The following is a 10015-nucleotide window of genomic DNA, read 5'->3' as shown; positions in this document are numbered from 1 at the left end:
ATCCTCATGTTAAAGCTCCTAAAAAGAACATCCCTCCATCCAGAGGCCAAAGTGTCTTGCTATTTAAGAACTGTAAGGTTTTACTAAAAATTTACTCATAGTAAACTTTGATGAAAGTCTACATAATTATTTTCATGAAATAAGAATTTTTGTGAGTATCATTTAAAAGGAGAGTTCCAGAGAGTTGGTATAGATGCACAGTGTTTGTGCCCTGGTGACTGGTACTACGTGTAAGATGAGAAATAATCATTTAGCAAACATCCTTTGTGCCTTACGCCCTACTCAGAGTGTCAACTCCAGAAGGCACTGTTTTTCAGCCTCTGTAAGCTTGGACCTTAGAATATTACAATTCACCCCCTACTGAAACTTCTCTCTGTTGTTTTCCAGGCACCATGTCTGGAGGTGAAAAAGTAGATTACTGTGTCTCTCCTGGAAGTGTTCATGGTCTTTTGGTGGAAATATATCTATATTTATACCAAAATAAGGAGAATCTAGTAATTGAGGGGGGTAATCACCTTGCAATTGTAATATATGAATAAAAACTGCTAGAAATAAAAAGGGAAACAGGAGAACATAGTACTAGTAGGATATTTTAAGACATGTCTTTCAGTCTTTGATACAAGTCAGCAAAAATAATCCTAGAAATAATAGAAATCTGAATAACAGATCTTTCAAACAGCTCTATAGAGAGGAAAACTTGTATCACATAAATAAATACTTTTTAAAATTGCTTATAGAAAATTTCAGACACTGACTCTTTATTTGGCCACAAAGAAAATATCAGTCCGACCAGAGCCAAGATGGCGGCAGCGCGGCTGCGGGCTCCTGGGCCGGCGGAGGGGCGGCGGCGGTTAGGGTGGCGGCTCTCGGCGCTCTGAGGCGCGGGGCGCGGCGGGCGCAGGGCTCATGTAACCAAGGAAGTTTCTTTGTTGTGTGTATCTTTTCAGAACACAACAGGAATTGAAAATGAATCAGAACGCTGAGCCTGTGGCAGCCGCCGAGACCCTGGCCGAGGTACCTGAGCATGTGCTTCGAGGCCTTCCAGAGGAAGTGAGGCTTTTCCCATCTGCTGTTGACAAGACTCGGGTTGGTGTCTGGGCCACTAAGCCAATTTTAAAAGACAAAAAGTTTGGGCCATTTGTTGGTGATAAGAAAAAAAGATCTCAGGTTAAGAATAATGTATACTTGTGGGAGGTCTATTACCCAAATTTGGTGTGGATGTGCATTGATGCCACCGATCCAGAGAAGGGGAACTGGCTGCGCTATGTGAATTGGGCTTGCTCAGGAGAAGAGCAAAATTTACTTCCACTGGAAATCAACAGGGCCATTTACTATAAAACTTTAAAGCCAATCGCGCCGGGTGAGGAGCTCCTGGTCTGGTACAATGGGGAAGACAACCCCGAGATAGCAGCTGCGATTGAGGAAGAGCGAGCCAGCGCCCGGAGCAAGCGGAGCTCCCCGAAAAGCAGGAAAGACCAACTGGAGCACGCAGCTGGCAGAGCCTCTATGTAGGACCCTTCAGGAACCTGAGGGGAAGAAAAAAATCCCAAGAAAATAAAAACAAAGCAAACAAAACTGAAGACATACAGCTGAAGACAAGTGAGCCAGATTCCACCTCTGCAAATATGAGAGATTCTGTGGAAGGCCCCAGAGACGAAGACGAGAAGCCTTCCGCTTCCGCCCCCGAGCAGACGGCTGTCCTTCAGGAGGCGGTTAGTCAGGATGTGCCTCCGGAGCCCGCCCTCCCGCCCCCTGCCCAGGACCCCCAGGCGGGACCGGCCGCAGAGCTGGACGCGGCGCGTAGCGAGGCGAACGACGCGGAGGAGGAAGAGGAGGAGGAGGGGGAGGAGGAGGAGCTGGACGAGGAGGAGGAGGAGGCGGCTGGCGTGCCAGGCGAGAGCGCCGTGGGAGAGCCGGAGATGCGGTGTGACGAGAGGCCGGAGGATTTATTAGAAGAGCCACAGACTGTTCCGACGGGCGCTCTTGGAGACTCTCCGGACGTAGCACCTGCTCTCAGAATTCCCAAAGCTAAAGAAGAGGCCAACGGTGACGTGTTTGAAACGTTTCTGTTTCCGTGTCAGCATTGCGAGAGGAAGTTCACGACCAAACAAGGGCTGGAGCGGCATATGCACATCCACATATCCACGGTAAACCACGCCTTCAAGTGCAAGTACTGCGGGAAGGCGTTCGGCACGCAGATCAACCGGCGGCCGCACGAGCGGCGCTGAAGCGCAAGCCCAGCCTGACGCTCCGGCCGCCGGAGGACCCAGCCGATGGCAAGGCGCCCGGGGACGGCGCCCCTGCGAAGGATGACGCGCAGCCTCCCAGTCTCGGGCAAGATTCTCTGGCCTTGAATTCAGAGAAGGCTTCCCCAGACACAGTCAATTCTTCTGTTGGAGAAGAGAACGGAGAAGTTAAAGAGCTTCATCCGTGCCAATACTGTAAAAAGGTTTTCGGAACCCACACTAACATGAGGCGGCATCAGCGCAGGGTCCACGAGCGGCACCTGATCCCTAAGGGGGTGCGGCGGAAAGGGGGTCTCCTCGAAGAGCAGCGGCCCCCGGCAGAGCAGGCCCTGCCTGCCCAGAGCGTCTACGTACCCAGCACCGAGCCAGAGGAGGAAGGGGAGGCAGACGACGTGTACATCATGGATATTTCTAGCAATATCTCTGAAAATTTGAATTACTATATTGATGGTAAAATTCAGACCAGCTGCAGCACCAGTAACTGTGATGTCATTGAGATGGAATCCGGTTCGGCAGACGTGTACGGCATCAACTGTCTGCTCACCCCAGTTACAGTGGAAATAACTCAAAATATAAAGACCACACAGGTCCCTGTAACGGATGATCTTCCTAAAGAGCCTTCCAGCAGCACAAACAGTGAGTCCAAGAGACGGAGGACTGCCAGTCCCCCTGTGTTGCCCAGAATTAAAGCCGAGGCCGAGTATGATCCCGTAGCACCTTCGTGTTCCCTGAGCCTGCCTCTCAGAATATCAACCACAGAGGCCGTTTCGTTCCACAAAGAAAAAAATGTGTATTTGTCATCAAAGCTCAAACAACTTCCTCAGACCCAGGATAAACTAACTCCTCCCGCAGGGATTTCAGCCACTGAAATACCTAAATTAGGTCCTGTCTGTGTGTCCACGCCTGCGTCGATGCTCCCTGTGACCTCGAGCAGGTTTAAGAGGCGGACCAGCTCTCCCCCCAGCTCCCCACAGCACAGTCCTGCCCTTCGAGACTTTGGGAAGCCGGGCGATGGGAAAGCCATGTGGACTGAGGCAGTTCTGAGTTCCAAAAAGCCCAAATTAGAAAGTCATAGCAACTCACCAGCATGGAGTTTGTCTTGGAGAGATGAGAGAGAAACTGGGAGCCCTCCAGTCTTTGATGAATATAAAGTATCTAAAGAGTGGGCAGCTAGTTCTACTTTTAGCAACGTATGCAACCAACAGCCACTGGATTTGTCCAGTGGTGTAAAACAGAAGGCCGAGGGTACAGGCAAGGCTCCGGTCCAGTGGGAATCTGTGTTAGATCTCAGTGTGCATAAAAAGCCTAGTAGTGACTCTGAAGGCAAGGAATTCAAAGAAAATCATTTGGTGCAGCCAGCCTGCAATGCTGTAAAGAAAAAGAAGCCAACCACCTGCATGTTACAGAAGGTCCTTCTCAATGAATACAATGGCGTCGACTTACCTATAGAAAATGCTCCAGATGTGACCAGGAGCCCCAGTCCTTGTAAACCCCTAGATCCTCAGCCGGACCCTGACCTTGGTCCCGACTCTAGCTTACCGGCTCCTCCTGGCGAGTCTCCTTCGTCACCTGCCCTGCAGACATCTTCCCTTTCTTCCGGGCAGCTGCCTCCCCTCTTGACCCCAACCAATCCCTCTTCCCCCCAGCCCTGTCCTCCTGTGTTAACCGTTGCCACCCCACCCCCTCCGCTGCTTCCTACTGTACCTCTTCCGGCCCCCTCTTCCGGGGCATCCCCTCATCCGTGTCCCTCCCCACTCTCGAATGCCACCGCACAGCCCCCACTTCCAATTCTTTCCCCAACGGTGTCTCCCTCACCATCTCCCATTCCTTCCGTGGAGCCCCTTATGTCTGCTGCTTCACCGGGGCCTCCGACGCTCTCTTCATCTTCCTCCTCATCTTCTTCGCCTTCATTCTCTTCTTCATCCTCCTCCTCTTCTCCTTCGCCACCTCCTCTCTCGGCAGTATCGTCTGTGGTTTCCTCGGGGGATAATCTGGAAGCCTCTCTCCCCATGATATCTTTTAAACAGGAGGAATTAGAGAATGAAGGTCTGAGAGCGAGGGAAGAATCCCAGTCTGCCACTGCGCGGGATATCGTTCAGGAGACATTCAACAAAAATTTTGTCTGCAACGTCTGTGAATCACCTTTTCTTTCCATTAAAGATCTAACCAAACATTTATCCATTCATGCTGAGGAATGGCCCTTCAAATGTGAATTTTGTGTGCAGCTCTTTAAGGCTAAAACTGACTTGTCAGAACATCGCTTTTTGCTTCATGGAGTTAGGAATATCTTTGTGTGTTCGGTTTGTAAAAAAGAATTTGCGTTTTTGTGCAATCTGCAGCAGCACCAGCGAGATCTCCACCCCGATAAGGTGTGCACACACCATGAGTTTGAAAGCGGCACCCTGAGGCCCCAGAACTTTATGGATCCCAGCAAGGCCCACGTAGATCATATGCAGAGTTTGCCAGAAGATCCTTTAGAAATGTCTAAAGAAGAAGAGGAGCTGAACGATTCCTCAGAAGAGCTTTACACGACCATAAAAATAATGGCTTCTGGAATAAAGACGAAAGATCCAGATGTTCGGTTGGGTCTCAATCAACATTACCCAAGCTTTAAACCACCTCCATTTCAGTACCATCACCGCAACCCCCTGGGCATTGGTGTGACGGCCACAAATTTCACTACACACAACATCCCACAGACGTTTACCACCGCCATTCGCTGCACCAAGTGTGGGAAAGGTGTGGACAACATGCCTGAGCTGCACAAACACATCCTGGCATTTGCCTCCGCCAGCGACAAGAAGAGGTATACCCCGAAGAAAAATCCAGTCCTGCTGAAGCAGACTGTGCAGCCCAAAAACGGTGTGGTTGTTTTGGACAACTCTGGGAAGAACGCCTTCTGACGAATGGGACAGCCCAAAAGACTGAACTTTAGTGTTGAACTCAGCAAAATGTCCTCGAATAAGTTCAACTTAAATGCGTTGAAGAAAAAAAACCCGCTTGTCCAGAAAGCCATCCTTCAAAAAAACAAATCTGCAAAGCAGAAAGCCGACCTAAAAAACGCGCCTGAGCCGTCCGCGCACATCTGCCCGTACTGCAACAGAGAGTTCATGTACATCGGGAGCCTGAACAAGCACGCCGCCTTCAGCTGTCCCAAGAAACCTCTTTCTCCTTCCAAAAAAAAGCTTCCCATTCATCCAAGAAAGGAGGACACCCATCACCTGCAAGTAGTGACAGAAACAACAGCAGCAGCCACCGCAGACGGACAGCGGATGCAGAGATCAAAATGCAGAGCATGCAGGCGCCTCTGGGCAAGACCAGAGCTCGCAGCTCGGGCCCTGCACAGGTCCCACTGCCCTCCTCGTCCTTCAGGTCCAAGCAGAATGTTAAATTTGCAGCTTCCGTTAAGTCCAAAAAACCGAGCTCCTCCTTAAGGAACTTAAGCCCGATCCGAATGGCCAAAATGACTCACAACGAGAGCAAGAAGCCCAGAGCTGCGGCCAAGAATCCTGCAGCTCAGCTGTCGGGCAAGACCTCTGGGAGCCTGCACGTGAGGGCACAGAAAAGCAGAGCTGTCTTACAGAGCAAATCGGCCTTGGCCAGTAAGAAGCGGACAGACAGGTTCAGTGTAAAATCTAGAGAACGAAGTGGGGGGCCAATCACCCGAAGCCTGCAGCTGGCAGCTGCTGCCGACCCGAGTGAGAACAGGAGGGAGGATAGCAGCGGCAAGCAGGAGCTGAAGGACTTCAGGAACTTCCAGTAGAAAAGCCCCCCAAACAAAACAAACCTTAATTGACTAAATAAAGATAATGCATGCTCAACTTAGGATAAGCACTACGGCAAAGGATACGAAATCTACCAAGCTTGCAAGACCAGTTGAAGCTGACTCAGAAACCCTAACACACAGCTGATTTGCCAGCAGGCTTCTTGTTGCCCTGGTTAGAGTCAGGCATCCGCTTCTTCGCTGGTGCCCAACACACGTGCTGGGCTCACAGGTGATTGAGATGCACAGAGGAGGGCGCTATAGCACGGGCTAGCTGACCTGGCTCCTCGTCACGGGACTGGTAACTCAGACCTGAGCGTGGCCCTGGCTTTTGGCACAGAGCAGAGAAGGGGATGAGTTGAACCTAATCTTGCAAAGCAAGTTCTCTGTTTTATCAGTAGTTTGTTGTAGATTTCAGGGATGACGGATTCTGATGCACTCGTTTTATAATGTTTTGGTCACACCAGCTCTTGATGCCTTTCAGAGGCATTTAGCTTCTTTCTCAGCCTGTTTGTTGTTGTTGTTTGTTTGTTGTTTTTTATCACAAGCCAATTGCCAGCATAATGGAGAGGAAACCAGATTGGATATGGACTCTTTTTTATGCCTCTTCCAGTGTCATGTTTATATATCCAAATGGACATTATCCTCTCAGGTTATTATCTGGCATTAATTTATAACTGTTGTATTATCGGAGACGGTAGCAATATATCAGTGCCCAGGATACATCACAGGCCTGTATAGATGTATGTCTACACCTAAGTGTAAATGAATTTACTTATCAGGTTTTACGCATCAGTCTCTAATAGAGATTTAAAAAAACCAACGAATTGGCCTATTTCTGAGTATACAAGTATCATTTCTCCATGCATTATTATATGCCTTCCCTCTAATGAATGACGGAGTTGGTGGAAAATGCCTAAGTTTTATTCGTGTTGTTTTTTTTATTGTTGTTCTCAACTTTAAAAGTAATCTACCTCTTAAAATTTGTAGTTAATACTTGTTTGGTGAATTTGCGCCACTTTAACCCTTTCACTATCATTCCCATTTTGTTACATTTCTGTTATGGGGACTTTATGTTGAAATATTGTATAAAGCATTTGTAGCAGTTTAAAAATAAAATATTTAAAATTATTTAAATTGTTTTGGATGCTTCAATTGTATTATATGTGATTTACATTTTACATTTTGTTTGAGTTGTTAATCTGGAGAGTGTTCTTGTATTGAAGTTTGCTGTTAGTAATTTTATTGTTTCTTGTTGGAGAGTGATATAAAAGACTATTCTAATGAAAACATTAAAATTTACAAATTGACATACAAAAGGGGTTGTCCGTTGATTTTAACCAACGTAGCCTTGAGAGAGAGAGAGAGAGAGAGAGAGAGGTTAATTATAGATAGACAAGTTAAGAGTGGTTTTGCTATTTTTCCCCTTCCAGCATGACATAAATCATTTGAGCTTGTCAGATGTACAGAAAGTTTTCTTATGCTGTTGCTAGCAAGCACTTACTGATGGGGGAATTCAAATGATGCATTTTATATCATTGTAACCAATAAAAAAACTTTCTAAAAGCTGTGGAAGGACTGTATTTTGTACATCATTGGGAGCAGTTAAGGGGGAAAATGAAGGTGCACGTGGGAGGGGTGCTCACAGGCTGCATCTCTAAAGTGCAGTTGTCGAGCCTCACGGCCGACCTCTTCCCACTTGTTTCTGTTTGGCATTGATTGAATATTTGTGAATTCACATCATTTCCATACCACCTAGAGAGTAGACGTGCAATTGGACGGTGGTGCTAAGAAGTGCGTGGAGAACTTTCTTTGGTAAGAGTGAAATAATTTCCTGTATGGGGTGTCAGTTTCCTCTGTGCTTGCGAACAGTTCGCTCTAGTCTGGAGGTTTTTATATTTACGGATCCCCCGAATAATGAAACAAAGAAGTTGTAACATTTGTATTAGGTTGATATGGAATTGCTGTTTGTTTGTGTTTTTAAAGATTAAAAATGGCTGAAACAAGCAGTTTCATAAAAAAAAAAAGAAAATATCAAGTAATTCCCCATAGAATGCAAACAACATTCTCTGATGACTGTGAAATTAATCTACAAATAAAAAAGATATAAACAACCAATGTGCAACCGCTTAAAAATGTTAAGAAAAAATATTTAAATAATATTGGGGCCAAGAAGAATTAAAAATCTTGCTTTCAAATTATTTAGAAAATAATCATTAAAAAATATTAAACATCAAAACACATAGGCTGTAGTTAATGCTATTTACAGAAAAAATTTATAACTTTAGAAAATTTCATTAATAATTAAGAAAAAATAAAGATAAATTACTTAAACATTTATGAGTTAGCATAAAATTGTAGAATTAAATAATTCTCTCTTTAGTTAGGTTATGAAATATTTTTACCCAGCTTTGATTACTGGGAATCAGTTAAAGCAAAAATTCTTACCCTGGGCCCATAAATACTTTTTTCTGTGTTCCTATGGTATAAAAGGCTTTTTTTTTTTAACTTGATGAGGAAACATATAAAACAAAAAGCTTAGAATAATTGTTTAATCAATCAAAGAAATTTCTCTGTAAGACTAGATTTAACTGTATCTTTACATGATATAGCAAGAGAAAAACTCCATGTGTGTATGTGTGTGTAATTTTCCTCCATTCAATATAGAGACAACTCTTGTGTTTTCCATATGTTACTAACTAAGCTTGTGAAATTTTGAAGATGACTACCATGTATCAACATTTTCCTTTTGGAAAAGAGTTAATCAACAATATTTTTAGAAACAAAGTTCTTCTGGTGCTCACAAAAACCTGTATGTAATATGGAGCTTATTTATTTCTCATTTAAAAAAAGGAGAATAAACCCAAGGAAGTGCAAGGGTAGAATTCAAATGATAACAGTGAATTAATAAATTAGAAAACCAAAAAGCAAGGAAAATTATTTGTCATAGTGGTTTTTGGGGAGAGAGAGATAGGGATAAAACCCTAGGTATACTAACTAGAAAATTAATGTATAAAATATGAAAGGGCCATGTGTAATAAGTACAGATTAAAAGAAACTTGAATTGCTTATATGAGAATTCTGCATAATAACACCATAATGATAAATTTCATGTTAATGATATCATGCAATGATAAAGTAGACTATTGACTAAATGTATAAAAAAATTGATCTAAGAATTTCCCATTCAACATTTAGGCCATACTTGCACTAAAGCATTATTCACTGTTTATTCAAAATTCAAATTTAACTGGGCATTTTGTGTTTTATCAGACAAACTTACTTAAGAAGAAAAATGGTTACCTTTGAAAATAGTACTGAAGGAAGTCTTTCAAACCTTTCAAAAGACATATTTACTTAGTATGTAAATGGTTCCTAATCATAGATACGTTTCCTTTTCCAAAAAAATCAATAAAGGCGATGTAACAAAGATAATACAATTTCACAAAAATAATACAAACAAAATTAACTATAAACCATTTAATTCTGTAAATAAAGATGCAAAAGTTTTAAATAAAACATTCATAAATAATTACAGCAATGTATTAAATTAATGGAACACCTTGAACTGTCCTTCATTCCAGTAACAGAAATATGGTTCAAATGGGAAAAGGTGCAATTATAACAACCACTTCTATCTATCCTCAATGTCACCCTCTAGTTTTCCCCTTCGATATTCTAACAAATTGCAGTCTTTCTGCACCATTCTTACCCTTTCAAACTCATTTTCCAACCTGCTAACAGAGTAATACTGTATTTTGAAAGCACATATATTATCATTTCACACTCATTCTCAGAACACATAAATAATCTATATATTATCTGTAGAATAAATCCCCAAACTATTAACAAGGACATGCAAAGCTCTCTCAAATCTACATTTGCATTATTTATTTTCTCTTTGTATATGCAAATATGTAAGATATATGTAAGTTATAATGCATAATAATGAAAGCTTAAGAACCCATTATTTAAATCAAGAGCTAGAACATCACCAATAATGTGT

General features: G+C 43.6%; 1 protein-coding gene across 1 annotated transcript; it reads left to right on the top strand.

Annotated features, from left to right (window-relative positions):
* The first annotated feature begins 895 nt into the window (after positions 1 to 895).
* LOC132484616 (PR domain zinc finger protein 2-like) lies at positions 896 to 6152 on the top strand. Its single transcript, XM_060091382.1, is given in 4 exon segments — positions 896 to 1484; positions 1532 to 2223; positions 2226 to 5429; positions 5432 to 6152. Coding segments are annotated over 4 exon segments (4992 nt in total). The 5' UTR covers positions 896 to 966; the 3' UTR covers positions 6010 to 6152.
* The last annotated feature ends 3863 nt before the right edge of the window (positions 6153 to 10015 follow it).

This window comes from Mesoplodon densirostris, chromosome 1 (assembly GCF_025265405.1).
Source record: "Mesoplodon densirostris isolate mMesDen1 chromosome 1, mMesDen1 primary haplotype, whole genome shotgun sequence".
Classification (NCBI taxonomy): domain Eukaryota; kingdom Metazoa; phylum Chordata; class Mammalia; order Artiodactyla; family Ziphiidae; genus Mesoplodon; species Mesoplodon densirostris.
The sequence above is the reverse complement of the archived record's forward strand: the minus strand, read 5'-3'. Positions and strand labels throughout refer to the sequence as shown.